The sequence below is a fragment of the Balaenoptera borealis genome (genome assembly GCF_965194805.1).
Source record: "Balaenoptera borealis genome assembly, chromosome: 8".
NCBI classification, from domain to species: domain Eukaryota; kingdom Metazoa; phylum Chordata; class Mammalia; order Artiodactyla; family Balaenopteridae; genus Balaenoptera; species Balaenoptera borealis.
Window position 1 is genome coordinate 89,866,875 of NC_138865.1, and position 26,645 is coordinate 89,893,519.

A 26,645-nucleotide genomic window follows, 5' to 3' on the forward strand; every position below is an offset into this window, starting at 1 on the left:
TGACCAGCTGAACCTCGGAGGCATTTTGCAGAGAGTATGCTTTTTTGTAACTTCTCTTTTCTGCTTTGTCTTAGCTGTGGCCATTCCAGGCCCACCCGGCCCTCCAGGACAGCCAGGGCTTCCCGGATCCAGGAACCTGGTCAGTATTATCATCAGTGTGTCTTCATCCTTCTGCTTTGGATGGGTTTCCTTAGAACTTTGGCTGCAGTGTTTAGGGGCTGGCACACCTTCTCTGTTGGAGTTAGGCCTCCATGACAATAGAAATGGTATAATTTCACAAACAGGGTATTTATTATCTCTTTTGATGACTTATTAAGTAAAAAGATACAGACTACAAAATCATTTATGATTTAAGTTCCACCTTTCCAATCCTTAATTGACTAAACTGTAACAAGAGCCAATCATATTACATCAAAAAACACAGGCACAAGACTAAACAACATCACAGGAGGCCCTGTGCTGGTTACATTTCCCCTGGGTAATGCAGCCTTCTCCATTCTACCAAAGGATGTCTCTTGTACCTTGTTACCCTGCAGATCACTGGAGCAGGATATGGCACACAGAGACTATTGTGATGCACAGAAAGAGGGACAAATACCTCATTAGGATGTCAGGAGTCCTAGGAATGCTCTTTGGTCTTTGATAGATTTTATTTGGAAATTTGGGCTGCCAGATGAAGAACTGTCCAACAGTAGATGGAATTTCGATATTTGGTAGCTTTGGGGGATGCCTAAGTCATTTTAATCACAAAGTCATCTTCAAAGCTAGGTGAAAATTAAGTTTTTATAATCTTTCTCAGTTGAAAAGAAAAATAACAGCTTCCTTGGTTGATATTTTCTTTGAGGCTTGATACTTCTCAATAGATTTTTCCAGCTTTTATGCCTGTGCCTGGATAGGCCAAGATGGCTGTCTGATCTTTGGCAATTTTCTAGACAGAGAAATTACAGACCCCCATTTTCTGCTGTGTATTTAATACTGGAACTACCCAGCCAGGCAAAAAAGATTTAAGACGTAGGTAGAGTAACTCACTTGCTTACATTTCTTTCTCCAAATGAAAAGAAATTTGAAACCCTGTAAGGAGCAGCATGAACTAACAAAACACATGTAACAATGTTGGTGCCATTGTGCAGCTCACACAAATGGAAGTGGCAAAACTTACCAATGATTTTGCCAATACCAACATCCAACAGAGCCAACTCTGTTAACAGTTTTTAAATGTCTTTGAACTCTCAGGATACTATCTTCTTTGTTTTAATTTGTTTATTGTAATTGAGATTTGTGTTTCAAGGTAATGCGTGTTTTTGTTTTATCGGAAAGAAAGTCCTTTGGTTATTAATGAAGTTATATATCTCTCTATGGCACAATAAGCCTTTTCACTGACTGTGAGGGGATGGCTCATATTTGACTTTACGAAGAGGCCAGCTTTTCAAATTGTGCCATCGCTGTGATGATAACCGCGATGTTTGGAATTTAAAATTATCTGACAGGTTACAGCATTTAGCAGCATGGCTGACATGTTGCAGAAAGCCCATTTGGTCATAGAAGGGACATTCATCTACCTGAGGGACAGCACCGAGTTTTTCATTCGTGTCAGAGATGGTTGGAAAAAACTGCAGGTAATTCTTTAACAAACTGCCTCCAAGTACCCTCTAAAAATAACAATCTACTCCTGTAAATGCCATTTTTCTGATTTGAAAATAGGCGAACAGTTTCTAGTTGATGTTTCATTTCAACGTACTCTTTTCCTTAAAGCTGGGAGAACTGATCCCCATTCCGGATGACAGCCCACCACCCCCTGCGCTTTCCAGCAATGTGAGTCGTTTCCCTGCCTTACCTCTAGCTCCTTCATTCATCAGCACTTGCTGAATCCCCTTGGCATCCAGTATCAAGCTCTCCAGACTCTGGACAGCCAGCTCTGCATGGTTCACTATCTGGCAGAAGCCCAAAAATTACCAAGTGCCAACAGAACGTTCTCACAACAGCTGGAGGGAGAGCTGGACCCAGACTCTGGAGACAGGCCATTCCCATGTCGTAGCTGAATCCTCTTGGGCAAGGGACTTCCCTTCTCTTGGCCTCAGTTTACTGATCTGTGAAAACACGGTTGGCATAAGCAATCTAGAAGAGCCCTTTAATATTTGACACTGAGACTTGCTTGCCTGATAAGAACAACAGCAGCTTGCGTTGTCCACTATTTTAACCTTACGGCTACCCTTTGAGGCAGGTGATAGCATTCCCACTTTACAGGTGAGGAAGCTGAGGCTCTGAAGAGGTGCCTTGCTCTATTAAGTGAATGAGTTGGTTGTAAAACATGGACTTCTTCCTTGATTCAGCGCTCTTTCTAAATGTCTTGAGAATATCCACTCCCTTTCCGAGGATAATTTTTCGTTCATGTGTGAAACTCTTCACAGTTAAGAGTGGTCCAAAGACCATGACAAACTGTTTGAAGCAGCTTTTCAAGAAACATTGCACTTGTACCTTAATGTACGGTGAAGAACAGATTGAATGCATATTCAGGACTGGTTTTTTTTTTCCTTTTTTACCTGACAGTCTCATCAGCTTCAGCTTCCACTGACGTCTGTTTCAAGTGTTAATTATGACAGCCCTGCAGTAAGTACAATTCATGCATTTACTGTACAGATGCCGAAAGTGTGTCTGTCATGTGCCAGGCCCCATGCTTGGCACACAGTTCCTACCCTCAAGATGCGTATAGACTAGCCAGAGAGGCAAATAAAAAATAGGTAATTCCAATACAGTGTGAGAAGTCGTTTGGGCGAGGCAAACGCAGGGTACTCAGAGTGTTAGGAAGGTCAAAGAAGTCTGCCTTCTTTGGAGGAGGTGACCTTTAAATCACGACCTGAAGGACAGTTGAGAACAGGGGAGAGCCAGGTAAGGGGAGGGGAATGGGAGTTCCAGGCAGAGGGAGTATGGAACAGAGGGAGGCAAGGGCAAGCGCTGTACATTTCTCTAATTCCAAGTATTTCAGTCTTGCTGAAGGAGTAGAGTTCAAGGCAGGGAAGGGAAAAGTATAGTCTGCATAGGGCAAGGTCAGTCATCAAGGACCTGAAAGCCAAGCCAAGGGCTTTGGCCTTTTCCACTGGGCAGTGGGGGAACAATGAAGGATTTTAAGGAAGACAAGGGTAAATAAGATTGGCATCAGAGAAATTACCTTGCTTATAATGTACAAATGGATTAGAGGGCACAGGACCGGGGACCCAAAGACAGTTAAGTAGTTACTGTATTATCTGAACTAGGATCACAGCAGTGAACATGTAGAAAAGTGGGCAGATGGGAGAGAAATTAAGGAGGCAGGAGTGACAATTTGGTCATTGGTTGGGTATGGGGCAGTGAGGATGAGGGTGATCAGGAATGATGCCCAGGTTTCTGCTTGGGTAACTGAGTGGTGATAGATTTTTTTTTCCAGGGATCATTTTGTTGCTTAGACCTGAAACTCTCACTCCATTTCTTCACTAGCTTAAATGAAGATTTTATTCAGATAATTGCAGGAACCTCATGGAACTCAATTGCAGGAAGTACAACAGGGCCTGTGGACTCTTGTTCCTGCTATTAGTATCTCTACAGACCAGCCTCTGCAAAGGTCTTTCCTCCTGCTTCCCCTCCACCCCTACCCCAGCACACAGACATAGGTTACATCTGCAAAGCTTGTGCACAGCCTTGGGTTGCCATGGCACTGATCCTGGCCTCAACTCTATGTGATCTTACAGCTGCAGAGCTCAATACTACCTGACTCAATTCAGAGTCTTGGGAGAGGTAGTCTACATGGGTCAGTTGCCTACTCCCAGTCAAATCAAGAGTAGCCAAGGGACTTCCCTGGGGCGCAGTGGTTAAGAATCTGCCTGCCAATGCAGGAGACACGGGTTCGAGCCCTGGTCCAGGAAGATCCCACATGCCACGGAGCAACTAAGCCCGTGCGTCACAACTACTGAGCCTGCGCTCTAGAGCCTGCGTGCCACAACTACTGAGCTCGTGTGCTGCAACTACTGAAGCCACATGCCTAGAGCCCATGCTCTGCAACAAGAAGAGCCACCACAATGAGAAGCCCGCACACCACAACGAAGAGTAGCCCCTGCTCGCCACAACTAGAGAAAGCCCTCGCGTAGCAGCAAAGACCCAACGCAGCCAAAAATAAATAAATTTATTTAAAAAAAAAAAGAGTAGCCACGAGAGGAATGGAGATGCAGATGTGGAGAGTGGATGTGTAAACACGAGCGGTGGAGGGGATGAATTGGGAGATTGGGATTGATGTATGTGCACTACCATGTGTAAAATAGATGGCTGGCGGGAGCCTGCTGTGTAGTGAGGGGAGCTCGGCTCAGTGCTCTGTGGTGACCTAGATAGGTGGGATGGGAGGCGGGTGGGAGTGGGGTCCAGGAGGGAGGGGATATGTGTATACATGGCTGGTTCATTTCGTTGTGCAGCAGGGGCTAGCACAGCACTGTGGAGCAACTGTACCCCAATTTTTTTTTAATGTAAAAACAAAAAAAAAGAGCAGTCAAGAGAATGAAATTGAATGGCCTGAGGCCACTCTTTTTAGCAAGTATTGTGGGGACACTTTCAAAGAAGAAGGCATGGACTTGGCGGACACCAGAAACACGTTTCCTTTAGTGCTGCCATTCACCGAGCAGGAACTAACGTAGGGCATGGTGAGTCTGCGGTACCTGTAGGATATCTGAGTGGAGACCAGCAGGAGGAAGCAGGATCAGAAGGTCTGCAACCCTGCAGTGGGTCTGCTCTGGAGATACAGACCTGGGAGTTTTCAGCAGAGCTATGGAAATTGTCTTGGTGATGGTAGGATTCCCAAAAGAGAATCTATATGGTGAGAAGAGATTGGATTGTGACGAGCAAAAACAAAAAGGAACTGATGGAAGACATATGAGAAGGAAACTGAGAAGCCATCGCCAGAGAGGAAGAAAGAATGCCAAACAAGATAGAAGCCAACAGTGTCAAATGCTGCCAAGAGGCCCATTGAAAGAACTAAAAGGTGTTGTTCAAATTGAGAAACTAGAGAAAAGCATTTCTGTAGCATGGAGGGATGCCAACAAGATTCTAGTTGGTTGCAGAGCAGATGGGAGGTGAGAAAATAGAGAAGCAAGTATAGGTAACCCTTCAAAAAGCTTAGTTATGAGGGGAGACATTAGGGCAGTAGCTACAAAATTTTTTTATAAATTCTAAGGTAATACATATTCATTGTAGAAAATTTGGACAATGAATAAAAAGAATGGGGAAGGGGACTTTCCTGGTGGTGCAGTGCTTAAGAATCCACCTGCCAATGCAGGGGACCCGGGTTGGATCCCTGGTCCAGGAAGATCCCACATGTCGCAGAGCAACTAAGCCCACGTGCTGCAACTACAGAGCCCGTGTGCTGCAACTACTGAAGCCTACACACCTAGAGCCCACGCTCCACAAAAAGAGAATCCACCACAACGAGAAGCCCACGCACTGCAATGAAAAGCAGCCCCCGCTCGCCGCAACTAGAGAAAGCCCGCGTGCAGCAACGAAGACCCAACATAGCCAAAAAAAAAAAAAAAAAAAAAATGGGAAAGAAAATAGTAAATCACTTATAATTTTACACAACTACAACCATCTTCAAAAAGCCATTTTAACGTTTGATTGTGGAAATGTCACTGTCTTCATAAAAATGATATCTATTCATGATAGAAATGTTCCAGCGGTTAAAGGTATAGAAACATGAGAACATAAAAGCCCCCAATCTCACCATTCAGAAGCAGCCATCGTTGCAGACATTTCTCTGTGCATCTCCTTAAAGAAGGAGAGGTGGAGGAGGTGGGGTTGGAGGTGTGGCAGGGAGACCTGCACTCACCGCTGCCCCTTTCCTAGGTGTCCCCTGGTATCAGGGAAGCGCAGTCCATCAGGGCCTCTTGCGACCACCCCTGGGTATAGCCCCAAGAAATACAGCAGCAGAAAGGTGATGAGACCATAAGGCCTCTTCCTTCGGGTGCCACGGTCTTCAGACACATAAGAGGGAGGAAGACGGGTTTAAGATATTTAACAATATTTTCCTTTTCTGGCGACTTGGGCCCGGGTCCTGCACCAGCTCTATGCTAATGAGATAAAAGTTATTCCTGACATGAGATTGAGGAGGGAGATTACTACTCCTTGATTATGGAGTATAATTCAGAGGGTACAGCAGAAAGGGCTGGGAGAGAGGGCCGCAAAAGAAGGCTGGGTTTGGGGAGAGAAAGAGTGGGAGAAAGCAGATTATGGAATGGCTTTTATTTGGGCTACTTACCAAGGTGGCAGGTCAGTATGTATGACCTGTATGACCCCTAGTTTCCAAAAGGGTCTATCCCAGAAGTCTTAGTAATAAATGTCATGACCTTCTCGTTTCAATGTCTTTTCCCTCTGGTCCCTCATGATCAGCCCCAGGCCTACTCAGGAGGTAGAAGAAAGGGCAGGAGGCAGATAGCTTGATGTAGCTCTGAGATCTAGGACCAAAGCCAGCTTAAAAACCTCCTAGAAACTCAATGAGGGGCAGACCCACAGATGGCCTGCCTGCAGGCTGGATTCAGATCTCTGAAGTGCTTTATTTTGTTTTGTTTTTCTCATATATGGAAGAAATTTCTACTATTTAGAGCTGTTCAGATTGCTGACACAGGCTGCTTTGGGAGACCTGAGCTCTCCCTCCCTGGAGATGGTCCAGCAAGGGCTAGAATTCCAATGTCAGGTAGAGGTTGAGTAAGGTGACCTCTAGCGTGCCTTCCATTACAGCAAGTGTGGGATCTTATTAGGAACATGTGATGGCTATGGGGGTTGGAGTTTGCTTGAATTCTTCAACTGCACTGTCTTTTCTCTCACTTTTTTCAGCTACACTTGGTCGCTCTGAACACGCCATTTTCTGGGGACATTCGAGCTGATTTTCAGTGCTTCCAGCAGGCCAGGGCAGCAGGACTGTTGTCCACCTACGAAGCATTCTTATCCTCCCACTTGCAAGATCTCTCTACAGTTGTGAGGAAAGAAGAGAGATATAGCCTTCCCATAGTGAACCTTAAGGTAAAAATAAATATCGTTCCCATTGCCTCCTGGATGGACTGGTCTCCACAGGGACTAGAGGCAGTTGCCACTCCTGACATCATCAGAAGTATGCCGTTTCAAGGCCCTGATTAGCTGCGTGACTTTGGATGGTTACTTTCCCTCTCTGGACCTCAGTTGCCTTATATTTACAATGGCCCTTCCTGTTTGGAGGGTTTATGACCCTTGGAGCAGACAGGAGGGATAGTAATGACCTCTTTCATTTATATAGCTTTTGTGTTTGTTTACAATGTACTTCATAGCCATTATCTTAACAGATACTCCCAATAAAAACGGGAGTTATTCTTTTCTCAGTTTGTCAGATGAGGAAACTGAGGCTCACAGGGAGAAAGCAGTTTACTCAAAGTCACTACAAACTGGAATTAGTTTCCTTGACCCCCTCTTGGTCCCACCTGAGGATGCCTTCTGTAGAGCACTGGCTGAGTGGCACCAGAGAACAGCTGGTGAGCACTGGTCCCAAAGCAGAGCCACTCTGTCCTGCACCCTGGTTTGGTACCCTCAGATATTTCTCTGCCCCCATTCACTGGCAAGGCAGGGCCTCGCATCATCCCTCAGTTATACCATGGAAATAGCCTACTCCTTTAAGGCTACAGAGGGGCAGCTCTGTTGCTTCTCACACACATCCTGGGTCCTGACCCCTAACCAGACCTCAAAGGTGCTTCGAGACCCTTTGGTCCCTGTGACCTCAGTACTCCAGTTTGGAACCTTGAGGCTGGCAAGTCCATCCTGACCCCACACCCAGCACTTCCCATCCCGTCTTCCAAGGTTCTGTTCTACCACATTCACCCACTCAGACTGTATTCTTGGAATACAAATCACCGAAGGAAAAGGAGTAAGAAATTCATCTCCACATGATCCACTTGTAGGCTGGCACAAGGCTTGGCACAAATTTGAAGCTCAGTGTATACGTTTAAAATAGCAATGATAAAGACCTAAAACACACTTTTGATAGGGAGGAGACTTTATACACATATAGTAAAAGAAGTTACCTCAAGAAATAAGACCGTAAAGCCAAAAGGGTTCAAGGAAAGATTATAAAATCAAACCACAAGTATTTCCTGAGTTCTCACTCTGTCTAGGATCTGGGATTGGGGTTAGGGACTTCTGGGCCTTGAAGAATGGATAAATATTTGCAGGCTGTTTGCATAATGATTCTAACATGGCATTTTGTCTCCATAGGGCCAAGTACTTTTTAATAATTGGGACTCAATTTTTTCTGGCCATGGAGGTCAGTTCAATACACATGTTCCAATATATTCCTTTGATGGCCGAGACGTAATGACAGATCCTTCTTGGTAAGTAGAGGTTGAAGCCCTTGAAGTATATCATATAATAGACAGTTTTAGGAGACAGTCTAACAATGGGATGCCCTTATCAGCTGCTCCTCTGGGGTGCTGCCAACGTAAAGCCTCAGTGAGGCAGCCAGGGGCCATGGAACCAGGAGACCTGGGTCCAGTAACTTAATATGGGACCTTGAGCAAGGCACTTCCACTCTTTGAGCCTCAGTTGCCTCACCTGTCAAATGGGCAGGATAATCATATCCATACAGATAAGACTGTTGTGAGAATAAAAAGGTAAGTGTGAGAACATCTAGCATACAGTAGGCACTTAATAAGTGGTAAGTAATGCTATTCGTGGTGATTCTTTAACCCTATACTGTGAGTTGCACTCTAATTCTTTGAAAATTATGTATGCTTTTAAGAATAGAACAACTCAGTAAACTTTTCCTCAGTGTCTACTCTATGCCAGGCCTAATGCCAGGCCTGGAAGGCACAGTAATAAACCTACACAGCCCCTCTCCTTTCAAAGCTCATAGTCTGTGGGAAGATAGACACAGACTAGCTACAATTCTAGACGTAATATTGTCATTGGAAAATGGAGAAACAGATAAGATGGTAGGAGCACAGAGGAAAGAATCATTATTCCTTGGTGGTAAGAATCAGGAAGACTTCCTGTAAGAGGGGGCGTTTAATGGACTTGGGAAAGATGAGAAGGAATCACTGAAAATGAAAGCGAGGCCATTCCAGACTAAGGGGCTTCACGAGCAAAGGTTCAGATTCACGAAAGCAGAGAGTATGATTTCAGAGCAAGTACAAGCTGGATATGGTTGGAATGCAGTGTGTTCAGAAAGTTGGAAACAGTGATAAAGACAGAGAGGTGATGTGCAGTCAGACCCTGGAGGGTTCAGGAGTTTGACTTGACTCACTAGACTTATGCCAATTTGCTCACCAAGATATGCCACAAAGAAGGGTCATTTCAAAAAGTAACACAACAAAATTACCTTTCAGGCCCCAAAAGGTCGTTTGGCACGGCTCCAGCACCCACGGAGTCCGTCTTGTGGATCAGTACTGTGAAGCGTGGCGAACCGCCGACATGGCAGTCATGGGCTTGGCCTCCCCGCTGAGCACGGGGAAGATTCTGGACCAGAAAGCATACAGCTGTGCTAATAGGCTAATTGTTCTGTGTATCGAAAACAGTTTCATGACAGATGTGAGGAAGTAATGACCTTCCCATGATTCTTAAGAGTGTTCCAATTTTTTTTTATGTGAAGAGTTGACACTGAAATCTAAAATGTTTAAATGTTGTAAATATTAGTTTTTTATTACACATTCGTCACAACAGCAACCAAAGAAAACATACCTCAATACACTCAAAACTGAAGACATAAAGGACTCAGATCAAAGATAAAATCTGATCCATCTATTGGTGCTAGATTCTGCAGGAAACCCATGCAGTGTAAACACATCCCAACACGGTTAAGAGCAAGTTGAAAACAAAGGCCTTGGCACTCTGCCCACTGCATCCTTCAGAAAGTGATTTCCTTCTTTTAACCGTTGTTGAGTGTAAGATGTCCTTCATGTTTTCTTACAAAGTCAGTGTTTAGAAATGTACCCCTTTCTAAGTTATGTGCAGACCAAATGTTTTGTTCTTTAATATACATCCATTGTTTGCAACTGCTGTTCATACAGAGAAACAGAACTGCTCAAAATGATCCTATTTGTATTTTCTGATATTACCAGACTTTAATGTTTTTTCCTAAAATATTATCGCCATCTTGCTTTAGGAGTTTTATATTTCGACACAACATATTTTAGTGTGGCATCTGTTTATATAAATGACTTGCTGGAAAAGTTTAAACTCCCAATGATCTGAAACTAGAGAAGAAATAGCACATAATTACTACCTTTCCTGTGGTGGCCCTTTCCCCACACCCCACCCTGACTTTATAACTTCCATTTGGCAATGCTTGAATTATAACTGCGATTCAACAAACAGGTTCATGAGGATGAATTTTCTGAGACACATATACCTTCATGCTGTACACTTTGATTCTTTTTTTTCCATGTAAGTGAACATAAAAACATCTTTTCCAGGCGCTTTCTTCTGTTTGACTTTTTTCCCCCAGTTCCTTTATTCTTCACCAGTGATGTGGAAGCGGCCCTGGGGGGCGGTTTGCTAACCCTGTCACTGCCACTTGTGCTACCCCTCGGGAGATGATCAGAGAACAGGAAGATTTTCCCATCATGCTCCTCTGCTCCTGCCTGTTGTCTTCCACTCGGTGGGGGCAGAAGAGCCCCAGTGTGACAAACAGGATCAACTGTGTCTCAACACATGACTTTGGGCAAATCTGCCTTTTTCTCTCAAGGAGGTTGGGATAAAATAAGTCATATCAGCTCTCAGTTCCTAAACATCAGACTTAACATAAGTCCTATTTATCTTTCCTCATAACCCTGCAAGGTAAGTAGTTTTATCTTTACTTTACAAATGAAAAAAAAAAAAAAAAAGTTGAGGCTCAGGAAGTCACTTGTTCCAGGTCACAAGGCTGCTGAGTGGTGGGGCTGGTTTCAGGCCCAGGGTCCATCTCACTCCAGTGCCCAGGATCGTTTCAAGGAGCAACTGCACAAGGCTGCCTATTCGCTCCCTCCCAGCTCCCAGGCTGTGACTCTCTGGCTCTTGGCTTGATGCTGCAGGAGAAACAGAATCACCAGGCAAGTGGCATGCTGGGATATTTCCTCCCATTCAGCTGGGCTGGCCCAGAAACTCAGCAAAGTGAATCCACCCTAATAGTCCTTGAGGTAGGAAGGAAATGGAGGACCAAAAAAAGGCAGACAGCCCAGAACCTCCACTTAGGGGCTTCCTAAATGGAAGAGCAGTGAAAATCTGAGTCATGGGATGAAGACAGTTATAGGTTGGAAAGCCCCAGAAGGGATTGTTGAGGACTCGCTCACCCACCCAGTGGCTGGGGGGGTGGGGGGTGCCTGGCATGGACAGGAACTGAGGGGGGAGGGGGGCAGGAGGTGCTGAGGTTGTGAAAAGAAGGTACCTTCCGTTTTAGCCAGAGCCCGCTGCGGCCCTGGGCCACAGAAGGCGCAGGGTGGTGTCGGGGTTTGGGGGAGCCAAAAGGAGGGGAGATCCCTTTTGCTGACCCCAGGAAGGCGGTTGACATTCATGCCCTGGCTTCTCCGTCCTCTTTGTGCACCGAAGGAGGGTATGACCAACCGGCCCTCCCAGAAGAGGCCTTGCATCAACCCCAGTCCTGGTTAGACTCTGAGAATGACGGTCAAAATCTTGGGCCTGGCATTCAAGGCCCTTCACTGAACATCAGTTTTCCTGTCATTTGCCAAAGGCCACTAGCCTGAGGGCCTCGTGAATACTTAAGTGAGCCACATAGGCCCCTCTACCAGGCTGCTGTCCGGGCCCTGCCCCGTCTTGGGAAAGCCTTAGCCACTCTAGGTCTAGCCTGGCCCTCTTGCCAACAGCCAGTGCAGACTCTGCTTCCTCTGTGACATCCCCCAGTGCTCTGAACCTGCCTACCTTTTGTCATGCTTCCTCCTCTGAACACCTGGTGTATTTCACACCTAGATCTTGTCACACAAGTGAAATGCAATGATTGAAAGGTCTCCAGCCTTCACTTTATCCCTGAATGTCCTTCAAGGCTGGGGAGCAGGCTAGCGCTCTCAGGCATAATAGGGGAGGGAAGAGAGGCCACAGTAGTCCTTACAGTGCAAGAGGTCTTGGTGTACTTGCTGAGTCCATACTGTGGACTCTCAAGGTCTGGAGCCGGCAGCATCCAAGGTCCCCTGTCCAGAAGCAGAAAGACAGAAGCGGCTGTCCCATATCTACCCACATCAGGGGCCAGGTTCCATGCGGGAGGCAGACTCTGGAGGGCACGAAGGAGCCTAGAAACTGGGAAGGAAGGGGAGTTGGGGGAGACACAGAATGAAGGGGGAAGTCCAGGGCAAGCTCTCTGCCAAAGTCAACGTGGCTGCGTGGTGGTGCCTCAGAAGAAGCGAGGGAACGAGGAGAATGAATCATAAGAGCCAGTCTCAAATTTCCTGTACCCTCTGCATTTAGATGGCTTGGACCATGTTGCTTGAACATGTAGGGAGTGCAAGTAGGAGACCGCATGGACCTCAGGGAGTGGCAGCAGTCCCGTCCAGCTGAATAGCGATCAGTGAGGGAAACACAAGGCAAATTCATAAGCCAAAAAACAAACAACCTACAACAAAAAGGAATGTATTAGCTCATGAAACCAGGAAGAAGGACAGGGAATCCAAGAGATTCAAGCAACATCGTCACTTAGTCTGTTTCTCTTTTTCTCTGTGTCTGTGTGTCTGTCTGTCTGTCTTGCTTCTGCTTTTCTCTGTATGTGTCTTCCTTCCCTTCAGCGAGAACAAGATTCCTTCGTGTGCCAGGGGTTGTTCATAGCTCCAGGCTTAACGTTACTCCAGACCCCAGAGGGTGGCCTCAGAGGAAAGAGAAGACTCCCTCTCCCCTCTGGGATTATATTAATTCCTGAAAAGGATTCTGGTTGGTCCCACTTGTGTTGTGTGTCTATGACTTTGAGTGGCAGCTCCATCCAAGATGAGTTATGCAAAAGAAATAATTCCTCCACCCATAATGTGAGGAGGTTTGCAATGACCATAAAATAGGGCTCAAGAGGTTGAGAAAAAGACCAAAGAGAGAGAGAGAGATCCCAGCACCTAGCAGCAGGGAAGGGCTGAGTGTAGGGGATGTGATGGTAGATGATGGCCCTGAATTCTAAGATAAGGTATGTGGACTTCATCCTGCTACTGGTGGAGCAGCTTGGGAAGATTTTAAGAAGCTGAGATATGGGATGGGGATCAGTTCTGTGTTTGAGAAAGATCAAGCAGGTCTTTTGTTTATTCATTCATCCATTGAGAGATACTTCTTCAATAATGCTTTTGTACCCAGCACCATGTTTGAACTTGGAGAAATGGTGTCCCCACTTTTCAAATCCACCAAGCCTATTCTCCTGCCATGGATTGTTTCAAATCCCATGTGTATCTCCTCTTCCTCCAACTCCTCAAAGACCTTACCAGTTGGGGCAAGTGCAATCCCTGCCTAACCCAGTGCTGGGGGAGTACCTCTCTGGTTGTTCCTTGAGCTCATGAGTCACCAAGATACCGCTGAGCAACCTCAAAGTTCTTTGATCACCACTGGCTGATTTTCCCTTTGCCTTCCATCTTGTACTCCAACTTACAGAGCAGTCGAGTGTAGACAGGCCTTTGTCTGGGTTTGAATTTGGGCTCTGCCACCCACTAGCCGTGTAGACACCTGCAAGTTACTGAAAATCATACCCTACACTCAACACTTCCCTGCAGCTCAGTTTCTTCATCTGTAAAATAGAGGTAGTAAAGGAAATTACTCTCCACTGAGTTAAGTTGTTAGAAGCTCTGGGAGTGGGGTTGTGACCCTGAGTAAGCATCCTGAGTAAGTGCTCACTATCCTTGGCCTGCCCTAGATGTCTCTCAAGATGAGCTGGGGGCCCTTTCTCTAGTCTTGCTGGATGGCGTCTTCCAATCTGCCTGGTTTCTCTGTCTGCCTTCAAGCCCAGAGCTCTGGCTCAACCTGTACACACTAGTGCAGCTGTACCTGTTGGTGGATATCCACTGTCCCAAGCCCCTGGGTGTCCTGGCTTCCCTGCCCCTCTGCTCATCCTCCCCATAACCCTACAACTAAAATGTTATCATCTGGCCCAGTAGGGGCTCCATGATTCCGCTCTGGCACTGGGGCTATATTCCTTCTGATTGACAGGAGCATGTGCCACAATGACAGTGAAATAATCTGATTATTCCCCTGCCTAAGCCTGCCCAGCACCCTGCGTTCCAAGCAGGACCCAGAATGCCCTGTTATCTAATATGTTCATAGAGGAGATTGCCTACCCCACCCCTCCCTCCAGACTTGCTCCTTCTCCTCCGATCCTTCTCTCAGGGAATGGTGCCACCAGACAGCCAGTAGCCTAGGAGTCATTTACTTACTCACTCATTCAACAATTATTTTCTGAGTGCTTTCTTAGTAATAACAGCAACAATAATAATGAGATGTAAAGTAGGTATGAGGAAGTTCAGCGAAGTCTGGATATTTCCATGGTGGCTACTTCTGTTCTTCCAAATGTCAAAGTGTATTTTAAAATATCTCGGGGCACTCTTGCTTTGCTGCATGTGTTGGTCCTCCTTTGAGACAAAGAGCGGGCTCCTGTCTTACCTCTGTAGGACTGCATCTCACATCTCCATGCTGATCTCCTGGCCCACAGCTTCTCCCTTCCAGTTCATTCTCTACACCAGGAGAGAAAACTTTCTAAAAAACACTTAAACATTGTCAGTGTTTTGATTTGGTGTCCTCCTTAGATGAGGATTCATTTGCCAGTAGTTTATGTGGGAGGTGATCCCGGGATACACCAGTAGGGGAATGGGGAAGTGAGATAAGGAAGGGAAGGCAGGCTTTAAAGGGGGCATCTAGTCACCACTGTGGGCGACCAGATCATCCTCTCCTTTTAGGAACTCTGGGATCCAGCGTAGAACAGGCACCTCAGAGTTTCCCACCTAAGGAACAAGGAACTGTGGTATTTATACACCAACATCCACCAGTCACTGAAAGGCAGAGGGGCGTTACATTCCAGTACCTCTGACCTGCCATGCTCAGCCGCAGTGGGCTCGGGCTGCCAGAGAAAGTTCTCAGGCAAAGCGATGTACACGCTGGCCATCGGAAGTTGGAGGTCTTCGGGCCGGCACCACAGAGCCAGTTACATCAGGCTCAGTCTAATGGGAAGCCACGCAGGTTTTATTTCAAGATAATAATTTGAGCTTACAGTAACTTCCCCAAATCTCATTGAAATGATGAAAGTAATAAAAATAAGAGGAGGAGAAATCTCTGAAACACCACTGTCATAAAGGAAGAACAACATCAGCCAGACAGGAGTCTTGAGAATTTCTGGAAGAAGTGAACCTAGTGTGATTGGATATCTTACAAAGGCAGGGCCTGCTTGTGAGTCTGTCCAGACGCTGGTGCCCACAGCACTATGCCAGCCAGGGCTGGAGGCAAAGATACTCTGGGACCTGTGAGGGAAAGCTTATGGGGACCTGCGGCGATTGCTGCCAGCACTCAGAAGAGCTATCAATCCTTTTCAATACAGGCTTTCATATTTATAAATAGCAACATATATTTAATTTGACAAATCTCCTCAGTCATCTGAGGAGATTAAACAGTCTCAGAAAGGGAACCAGCAGATCTATCAGAGCCCATGGCTTTTATCAAAAAGAATTATTACAGAAAACAAGAGCCAACTTGAAAAATTCAAATTTGTGTTTCAGTGAAATGTCAGAGGGTAAAAGAAGCATCAGATGGGATACTAGGAGAACAAGGAACACTACTTGAAAATAGAATACATGATTGAGCCCCCAAATAAAATAGGACTGCAGCATATATACTATTGAAAACTGATTTAGTGAATTATCAGTAAACTCATAAGAATTAATACAATCCTCTCAGAACACAGACAAAAAGATAAATTCATGAGATAAAAAAATAAGAGAGAGGGCTTCCCTGGTGGCACAGTGCTTAAGAATCCGCCTGCCAATGCAGGGGACACAGGTTCGAGCCCTGGTCCAGGAAGATCCCACATGCCGTGGAGCAGCTAAGCCTGTGCGCCACAGCTGCTGAGCCTGCACTCTAGAGCCCACGTGCCACAGCTACTGAAGCCCATGCGCCTAGAGCCTGTGCTCTGCAACAAGAGAAGCCACTGCAACGAGAAGCCCGCGCACCACAATGAAGAGTAGCCCCCGCTCGCCGCAATTAGAGAAAGCCCGCGCGCAGCAACAAAGACCCAATGCAGCCAAAAATAAATTAATTAATTAAAATAAGAGAGTGAGAGATATGATGTCCCAGTGTTCATATAGCAGGAGGAGTCATAGCATAAGAGAGAAGAATGGATAAGAAGTGAAATATCAATTAACAAAATAATGAGATTTCCTGAGCTGAAAGAGTTCTAGCTATGGATTAAAGTGAATCACTAGTCCTGGGCAGAAGTGTTGCAAAAAAATTCACCCAAGGGCACATCTCGTAAAATTTCTGAATTTCAAGTATAGTGTAAAAATCCTATAAACTTTCATTACAGAAAGAAATTCAGACTGGCGTTGGAGTTCTCGTTTGCAATATTAAAAATTAGAAAACAGTGGAGCAATGTGTAAATAATCCTGTGGATTAAGAATTATGACATTAAAATTTTGCAGCCAAACTGGGAACAAAGGAGAGAGACTTCCAGAAATGTCAAGACTCGAAATTATAACACCCAAGTACCCTTTGTGAGAAACAAACTTAGTGGAACAATTATAACCCAATATAAATGAACAGAGAATTAGGCTCTCACAAAGTAGAGGGCATTGTAATACACTAGAAATCTAATAAGAAACAAAGTCAGGGTAATTTATAGTTGTGTCTAATCAGTGTTTCCCAATTTGTAATATGTGTACCACATCTAGATTGAGGTGATTTTTCCTTTAATGGTTATATACTTATTTTCATATGTGTTAGAAATATATAGGGAGCACCAAATCAATAATTTCATGTTTGTTTTTATTCAATATGAAGCTTAAGTGGGTATTTAAGTTTTTAAAAATATGTTGGTTTAAAGAAAAATATTAGGTAACTAGCAGTACAAACGGTATATTGTTAAGACAGTAGGCAAATGAGTGAGTTTGGGGAAAGGTTGGACTAAATAATTGTTGATAGTGTGGTTGTAAAATATGTTCCAGACTTTACCAACTTGTGATGATAAAATAGGTTCATGTTTCCTTTAAAACCCAAATTATAAGTCTGATCTCCTAGGTGGGAAATTAACACAAAGTCCTTTTCTTCCCCAAATATTCTTCAATAATTCTACCCTTCAAATAGTCCAGGTTTGCTTATATTTTTCCCAGGAATCAGGTCTACTCATTTTTTACCTGTGGGTACCTGCTGGGAGAGGGGAACTCAGAGATGTCCCTTGTGCCAGACTCACTTCCCCGGTGTCTGTGCTCCACCGGCAGTTAGCAGGGAGCTTATGATGCTGAGAACTGTGCTGAAGTCATGCTGGTCTTGAAGAGATGGGCTCTGACATGACCACCCTGTTCTGGTGTCTTGTCACCTAGACCACCTCCCCCGTCCACTGCCACCGATACAGATCTCTGCCAATCCATGCCATGGTGCTTGCTCAGAACTCAGGCAAGGATGCTTCTTCTCACAATATTCTCATATTTAGGGTGTCCCCAGTGTCACAGCTCTTAAATAGTATGGCATTTTGTGTTCATCCATACTGCAGTCTTCTTCAAGGCATCCCCACAAGCAGGAGGGAGGCTGACTTCGAAGTTCCACCATTAATCCTACTCTGTGTCCACATCAGACATTTCCCAGACTGTGATGATGAGTGTTTTGGTGTCCCCAGATGCACAGCCTAAGACAAGACTTGATGCAGGGGATCCCAGGAAGCAGAAGAGAGGGAATGGGGAGAGTGAGACAGAGAAGGGGGATAAGTCCATCTATGGATGTATCATAACCAGTGATGTGCTATGAAAATGTAATGATCAAAACTGATGCAAAAATACGTAGAAAATCTGAATATTCTAACCACAAATGAAATGTAAAAGATTATTTTAAAAAAATCTCATCTCCCCAAATTCTGTATTCTTAGAGAGTTTTATGGCCGGGATAGGAGCAATTCCTCAAAGAAAGGATGATGCTACAGACAAAAAGTAAATTGGCAAATGAAAATGAAAGATGCCTATTACATTCGCCCTCTTGGGTTTCTCTCTCTCTCTCTCTCTCTCTCTCTCTCTCCCTCTCCCCCTCCCCCATATGTACAATACAATTAACTCACATACAATAAAAATGCACTCACCCCCTCCTTAAGATTTGACAACCAAAGTGACATTCAGCTATCACATCTAGCTGCTGCAAATTGAGGGTCTCTGGATGATGTACATTCCATTCCACCAGGTCCTGATGCTGGTCATTAAATTATTAATTATTTATTGAGCAAATTGGGGTATAGAAGAAGAGTAATTGCCCTTGAAGATCTTATATTCCAGTGGGAGGGGAAATAGATCATAAGCATGCAAACAAATAAATAGATAAGATGAAATCGGGTACTGAAAATATCTAAAAGAAGACAAAATAATGAGGTGTGATTTGGGGAGGGGGATGCTGAGATAACTTTCTGAAGAGATGACATTTGAGTTGAGATGTTAGCAACTGGTGTATTGAGATGTCTTGATTAAGGTATGAACATAGAACTATTTGACTTCCTACAGATGCTATCCCTGGCCATGCTATATTTGGGGCACAGTCCTTTGTAGTATAGAACTCTGGGGAAGTATATGAGTTAAGGTTCATCCAAAAGACGAAAAGCACTCTCAGTATTTGAAACAGAGGGAATCTGATGCAGACAATTAGTTACATGAGTGTTGGGAAAGCTGAGGAACAGAATAGGACACAGTAAGACTAACCAGACATTATCAAAAGAGGAACAAAGGGAGGAGAGTGTGTTACCAGAGCTGAGAAACGAGCATCAGGCAGCAGAAGTTGGACCGGGCTGAGCCTGGAGTCATAAAGGAAGAAGAGCCCACAGCCAGAAACTGCACTAGAGGCAGACAGGGTAGAAGAAAAATGCCTTGATTCATTCCTTCCTGCTGCTTTCCAATCCCTCACCTACCAAAGGTGGTCTGAAGTCATCTGAGCCAGTAGCTTGGGCAGCATGGCCTGCAGGGATCAGGCTCCCACCCCCAACACAGGGCAGAATTGGCAAGGAGTGAGAAATGCACCTTGAGGGCAAACAGGCCCGGGACAGACACAGGAAGATTCCATGACTCCTTGGGTATTAAAAGTCTACTTTAAGACTTCAGTCACGGGACTTCCCTGGTGGCACAGTGGTTTAGAATCCACCTGCCAATGCAGGGAACACAGGTTCGAGCCCTGGTCCGGGAAGATCCCACATGCCGCAGAGCAACTAAGCCTGCGAGCCACAACTACTGAGCCCGCGCACCTAGAGCCCATGCTCCACAGCAAGAGAAGCTGCCGCAATGAGAAGCCCATGCACCACAACGAAGAGTAGCCCCTGCTCGCCACAACTAGAGAAAGCCCACGCGCAGCAACAAAGACCCAATGCAGCCAAAAATAAATAAATAAATAGAAAAATGTATTAAAAAAAAAAAAAAAGACTTCTGTCACCAACTTTGTTTCAATCTCTTTTCCCTTTCCCCTGCCCTCATGCAGAGCATTCTTGAACTGAGATCCTGACTTGTAGGAATGAAGATGGGGAAGGAGTCTGATCAAGTTCTGAGGTATATTCTCGCCTTCCTTCTTCGAGGCTCAGCCCTTCAGGCGTGTTTGTGGTGGGAGGGAGGAGAGGAAACAGGATAAGGGTTTCTTTACTTACCTGGCCAGGGCTGTCGTCCTTTCCAAGTTGGCTGTTCCTACTTCTCTAGCTTACAGTGGCCACTGACGCCCTCTCTGTGGCAGGCACTCAAATGCTGGTGAATCCTCTGGAGGACCTTCCTACAGGAGGTGGGACCAACTGCCTTTAGCCCAACTGGGAATCTCACCAGGGCAACTGTAGAGTATAGGTAGCTCCCCTTTTGCCCCAATTCCCATCTTGAAACAAAGTCAATCTTCCTCTACCTTACTCAGCTAAGTCCAAGGGCAAATTAGAAAAGGATAACTGACTTGGGAACAGCATGCCAATTTCCCCTTCTCTCAGGGACCCCTCTCTATTGCTGATTCTTTGGAGCCTCCCCAATACTTGGCTTAGGGGGAGGTCACCTCTCATCACAAACACTGCACTCCCCACAAGGCAGATGATTCTTACTCTAACTCCCCTCCTTCTCTCCTTCCCGTCATCTCATGAAGATTAGAAAGGAGGGATGGGTGGTAGGGACTGTTTGACACCTTTCCATGAGCTCTGGGAAAGGAACCTGGTGTCATGGTGGGCCGCTGTCTTGAGAAAGGGCCATGCTCCAGTTCTCATCTCTGGGCTTTAGCTGGAATTCCCAGACGACAGGAAAAGTCCCAGTGAACATCCTGTTACCTTTGTTTTGTTTTTTTTTTCATAAATTTATTTATTTTTATTTTTGGCTGCGTTGGGTCCTCGTTGCTGCACGCAGGCCTCTCACTGCGGTGGCCTCTCCCATTGCAGAGCCTGGGCTCCAGGTGCACGGGCTTCAGCAGTCCTGGCACGTGGGCTCAGCAGTTGTGGCTCACGGGCTCTAGAGCGCAGGCTCAGCAGCTGTGGTGCGCAGGCTCAGTTGCTCCGTGGCATGTGGGATCTTCCCGGACCGCGACTGAACCCGCGTCCCCTACATTGGCAGGCGGACTCCCAACCATTGCGCCACCAGGGAAGTCCCCATCCTGTTACCTTTGAACAATGGAAGGGAGGCAGAGACCTGGGGAAATAGTGTCCCAGGAAGGAGGAACAGCACATTTTGTAAAGGTCTTGAGATGCAAGCTCACTTGGTGTGTCTAAGGGACAGAAAGAAGCTGGAAGGAGCTGGAGGGAGAGTAAATGGGAGAGAAGACAGAGCAAGACAAGGGAGTCTAGGTAGGCAGCTGCAGATCACCTAGGCTCTTGTAGGCTAAGGTAAACGGTTTGCACTTTATGCCTGGTTGCTCTGAGAAGCTACTGGAGGATTTTAAGCGAGAGAGGGACATGAACTGGTTTTATTTTTATTTTTTGAGGCAGTAGTATCATCATGACATTATCCACCATCAGAAAATAGAAAACCAGCATGGACTCCTTAAGTACACAAAGAGAGTCTCACAAACACATACCTCCTGAAGCTAGCATTCATTTTATTATTGAGATAGATACAACTATCTAGATTTTTGATTTCACCAGATCTATTAGGTTTAAAACAATATGAACTGATTTTTGTTTGAAAAGACCACTGTGACTTATGTGTGCTGAGTGGACTGTGGAGGCAGATGGACCAGTTAATAAACTGTTGCCATGATTTAGCTGATTGGTGATGATGTCCTGGGCTATGGCTGAAGCAGTAGAGATGGTGAGAAGTGGGCAGATTTGGGATGAATTTAGGAGGAGTCTTGCTGAAAGGTCTCAGTTATGAGAGAATGATTCCTGGGATTTGAGCCTGGCCCATTGCCTGGATGGTGGTACTATTGGTATGGGAAGGAAGAGAAGGGCAAGATTTGGTTTCGGTTGGTTGTTTTTCTTTATTATCATATCTCCAGGGTCTAGAAGAGTATCTGAGTAGGTGCTCAGTAACTATGTGTTGAATAATTGAAAAAGCAATAGTTTGATCAGGTTCTAGTTGAGAGGCCAATTGGCCATACTCATGCTCTTGCCACCTGTGATTAAATGGTACATTGAACCACTCCATATATGTTTGTGAAATTCTATTTAAAAGGGGGAAGGGGAAACAATTCCAGTTAGTTGTCATTTGCCGAGTAGCTACATCCCATCCTTCTGCACAGGGACAGCAAAAACTCATTTCTCTGGCAGAGGAGCAAATTCCTTCTGTCCTTCTATTGGTCCTACCTTTTGGGGGACTTGGGAGAATTCCACTGAGCAGTGGCAATCTGGACCCCAGAGTGGAGGGATCTCTGCTCTTCACCACAGGGTCCATTTTCTGGGGACTCTTCCTCCTGGCCTGAGCTGACTTGAAGCTCCACAAGGTGATGAAGGTCCCCACAGGCCTTGGGCTGTGTTCCACTCAGTGGGGTTTCAGGATGAGATTCTCCTTCTTACTCCAGCTCCCCCAGGGTATCCCTCTTCCCAACCACAGATTTCTGCTGTTGAAATACTTTAAGGAAAAATCATCAAAATCTCTGCACCTTGGAAATCTTGCTGCAAGGAGAAGGGCCTCTCTTTTATCTGCCTGCTGTTCCCTGCTGCTTTCAAACAGCCCAGCTTTGACGGAAGCATCCTTTTGGGTAGCGCAAAGCCAACCCACTCTGACATCCTGACATCTTTTGACCTAGACCTTTCCTGACAGCTGGCAAAGATTTGCCAGGCTGCTTACCAGCCCGTGGCCTGGAAGGCCAGCCTCTCCCCATCCTCCTGGCTCCTCGCCACCTTGCCTCGGCCAGTTCCACCTTTTAGAGTCTATTATTACTTACAAGTCCCCCTTTGCAGGTACCAATTTCTGTATTATTCAGACTTCTTTGGTTATGGGACAGAAATCAAGCTATACCTAGCTTAATTTAAAAAAAGAAGAGTTATTGGCTCCTGTAAAAGGTGGGCCTGGCACTGAGATCACTGTGCCTAGTAAACAAATAATATTGTCAAGTCCTCTCCCTCCTGCTCCCATCCTTTTGCCTCCATCACTCATCTTGACTTTTCTCTGTGCTCGGGCCTCATTTTCTCTTACTTGAGTTGGCTTCATCCTGGCAAGGACAGGGCACAGAAGGCACGACCACCGGAAGCTCCTGGCTTATATTATTTAGCTCATTTATGCCTAGGCAATGAGAAGGTGTCTCTTTCCTCCCCCTGCTTTACTGGCTATAAGTCCCAGCTGATCGCCCCAGCTTTTATCAGTCTCCTCATTCAGTCCTAGAGGCCAGGGGATGGGGTTCTGTGATTGGTCAGGCTCAGGTTGCATCCTCATCTTTGTGGCCAGGGGTCAAGAATCAGTGATTGGCAGCCTCAGTAAAATCTAGTGCCTGGCTGCTGCAGGGGTGGAGCAAATCTTTAAAGGAAGAAGGTGAGTGCTCTCCCTTAAGAAAGGAGGAGGTGGACAGGGAAACACAACAAATCCCTCTCACAGGAAGTCAGATTTAATGCCAGGAACCAAAGAAAGAGTACACATTCAGACGCTGGTTTTTTTTCTAGGTGAGACGAGAGAAATGGACTTTGCGGGCAGGAATTGTAATGAGGAAGCGAGCGCAGGGGTCTTCTTCTGTGGAGAAATAGCACTAAGGGGGAAGTTGTGAGAGGAGGCCTACACTACAGCCTGGCCTGCGGGAGGCTCTTGGAGGTGGAAGCCATTTCAGGTGATGACTCAGTGCGGTGTATCACGCCGCCCTCAGTTCTGCTCTGCCCAATTCTCCAAAGCCAAATAAATAGGAAGTGTGGTAGACTGGATTCTTTTTAGCAGCAGTACACTCGGGTTTGTTTTCATGGGCATGAGTCCACTGGAAAGCAATTATTTTCTCTTGCCTCTTTGCTGCGTTAGAGAAATGGAGCAATTTTAAAGAAATTGAAAGAAACAAATTCAAAGAAACAATTTTGTAACTTGCAAAATGGAATCACATAGTAACTGCCAAGTTGGCTCTGCTGATACATCATGACTGGTTCTCCTTTTCACAAAAAATAAAAATAAAAATTGTATGTATTTAAAATGTACATGTTTTGGGAGTTCCCTGGTGGTCCAGTGGTTAGGACTCAGCACTTTCACTGCCGTGGCCCGGGTTCAATCCCTGGTCGGGCAACTAAGATCCCACAAGCCAAGTGGTGAGGCCAAAAAAAAAAAAAAAAGTACATGTTTTGATGTACATATACATAGTGAAATGATTACTGTAGTCAGGCTAGTTAACATATCCATCTCTCCATATTGTTACCATTCGTGTGTGTGTGTGTGTGTGTGTGTGTGTGTGTAAGATGAGAGCACCCGAGATCTATTCTTTAGCAAGTTTCCAGTATACAATACAGTATTATTAACTATAGTCATCATGCTGTACATTAGATTTGTAGAACATATTCATTATATATAACTGCAACTTTGTATCCCTTGACCAACATTCCCCCACCTTCCCACCCCTGGTAACCACATTCTACTTTCTGCCTCTATGAATTTGACATTTTTGGATTCCACATATGAGTGAGACCATACAGCATTTGTCTTTCTGTGTCTGGTTTATTTCACTTAGCATAATGTCATCCAAGTCCATCTATGTTGTTGTACATGGCAGATCTCCTACTTTTTAAAGACTGAATTATATATATATATATATATAATTTCTTTATCCATTCATTTGTTGGAAGATGCTGACGTTGTTTCCATATCTTGGCTATTGTGAATAATGCGGCAATGAACATGGAAATGTAGACATCTCTTCAAGGTACTGATTTCATTTCCTTCGGATATATACCCATAAGAGGGATCACTAAATCATATGGTAGTTCTATTTTTAATTTTTTGAGGAATCTCCATACTGTTTTCCACAACAACTGCACCAATTTACATTCCTACCAATGGTGTACGAGGATTCCATTTTCTTTACATCCTCTCTGATACTAGTTATCTCTTGTCTTTTTGATAATCGCCATTCTAACAGGTGTGAGGTGGTATCTCACTGTGGTTTTGATTTGCATTTCCCTGATGATTAGTGATGTTGAACATCTTTTCATGTACCTGTTGGCCATTTGTATATCTTCTTTGGAAAAATTTCTATTCATGTTCTTTGCCCATTTTTAAAATTGGGGTTTGTATTTTTTTTTTTTTGCTATTGAGTTGTATGAGTTCCTTATATATTGTGGATATTAACCCCTTACCAGATACATAGTTTGCAAATATTTTCTTCTATTACATAGGTTGCCTTTTCATTTTGTTGATTGTTTCCTTTGCTGTGCAGAAGCTTTTTATTGATAGTTTGATGTTGCCCCCACTTGTTTATTTTTGTTCTTGTTACTTGAACTTTTGGTTTCCTATGCAAAAAAAAATTGCTGCCAAGACCAACGTGTCAAGACTTGTCCTGATCGTATAGTTTCTATTAAAATCTTAGCATGCCAGAATCAGAAGCGATCTTAGAGATCATAGCCAACCCTCTCACATTACAGAGAAGGAAACTGAGGCCCAGAGAGGAGAAGGGGGGTGATTTAAAGGACCCAATGAGTTAGAGGCAGAGTGAAGTCTATCACTGAGGTCTTCTGAATCGTTGCACAAAGATCTTTCCATTAAGTCACTCAAGGATGCTTATAAGGGAGTGTCTGCTACAAATTTGCTTCTAAATGTCCTTGAAAGCAGTTGATGGAAAATTTCAGCCTGCTGCTTCAAGTGAAATTGCTAAATGAATTTGATTCTTGCATGCCAAAAATATCTCTGCAAAGATGTGACTTCGTCCTGGTTTAAACACGGGACACTTGAATTCAGCCATCAAGGATGTGCCCTCACCTCCCAATGGCCTTTTTGTCTCTGAATTCCTGTAGTCTGAAGGTAGTCTCCCCAAATCTACTGTTTGACTGTGTTTTTGTTATCTGGTACCCTCTGGGTTCCCTATCTTGACTGTTGGGCTCTGCAGGCCTGTCGAGCTGCCCCCACTTTCACAGTGAGGCTGTGTGAGCCAATTGCTCCTCCAGACCCACCTGGCTCTGTGCCCTGCAACCTGATCCATGTGGAATACAGCAGTGGGTTCTCTTGCCCTTGGTGTCCAGTTAGGTTAGGCCAGTTGGCTGGAGATGGGAGGGAGGGAGAAGAGTGAGCTCAGGGTACTTATTTGCCGGGTTCGCTGTCTATGGGATCTCTAGGTCTGGCTGCATTCCCCCACTAAAAACTCAGTTCCCATCAAGCAGCTCCCTGCACACGACTCTCTCTCCAGGCACCAGTAGCTCTTCCTCCCCTTTTCAGGCCTGTGCTGGTAAGAGCACCTTCTGTTACCAGTGCCTCCATGAGCCCTTGGGGTTCTGCACTCTCCCTTGTGGTTTCTCCATACCTGGCCATCTCTTTGAAAATAATCCTTTTATTAAACTCCCCTCCAATGACCCCATTTGAGTGTGCCACCTGTGCAGCTGGGACTCTGACTGATAAACTACCTGATTCTAACCTGGGGTCTCCGTCTCCCCCAAGCTTTGGGACACATTCTATCCCAGGAGAGAGAATCTTCGGAGCCTCAGTTTAGGCGTCAGTTTGTCTGTAGGGTCCTTGAGCCTGAACTCTTAGGTCTTAACAACAAATTCTAACCTTCTTCTGGAGAACAAGCCTCCGAGACCTTAAGGTGGAAAGGAGATGGCAAGGAGCCAGAAATCAGGACCTGGAGGGGGAGCCTGCAGAGCTGGGCTGGGCATCTGGCTGATGTTAGGTGTGTCATGTAATAGAGGACAGGGTCCAGCAATCCTGAAAGAGAGCCTACTCTGGCAGCATCCGAAGCCAGAGTGTTCCTCTGCTTTCAGAGGCTGAGAAGAGCTGGGGGGAGACATTTGTGTCCACGTTCAGGCCAGAGCACTGGGGAGAAGCAGCACCTGCCAGGGCCCAGTGTGATCACGGCGGCAGGGGTCTGCTGACTTGACCGAAAGAGCCCCCAGGGAAGGTGAAGTACAGCACTCTCCTCTCAGCTCTGACACCCTCCCCCCA

At 45.4% G+C, this 26,645-nt stretch overlaps 1 protein-coding gene across 6 annotated transcripts in view; it reads left to right on the plus strand.

Moving 5' to 3' along the window:
• Positions 1-10,443, plus strand: part of COL15A1 (collagen type XV alpha 1 chain) — a 99,596-nt gene extending 89,153 nt beyond the window's left edge. For all 6 annotated transcript variants that reach the window (XM_082403762.1, XM_082403757.1, XM_082403759.1 and 3 more), the window contains 7 exons: positions 75-139; positions 1,488-1,616; positions 1,753-1,812; positions 2,548-2,607; positions 6,844-7,029; positions 8,248-8,363; positions 9,357-10,443. In XM_082403762.1, coding sequence (XP_082259888.1) covers positions 75-139; positions 1,488-1,616; positions 1,753-1,812; positions 2,548-2,607; positions 6,844-7,029; positions 8,248-8,363; positions 9,357-9,570 — 830 coding nt within the window. In that variant the 3' untranslated portion in view covers positions 9,571-10,443. The remainder of the gene's footprint in view (positions 1-74; positions 140-1,487; positions 1,617-1,752; positions 1,813-2,547; positions 2,608-6,843; positions 7,030-8,247; positions 8,364-9,356) is intronic.
• The last annotated feature ends 16,202 nt before the right edge of the window (positions 10,444-26,645 follow it).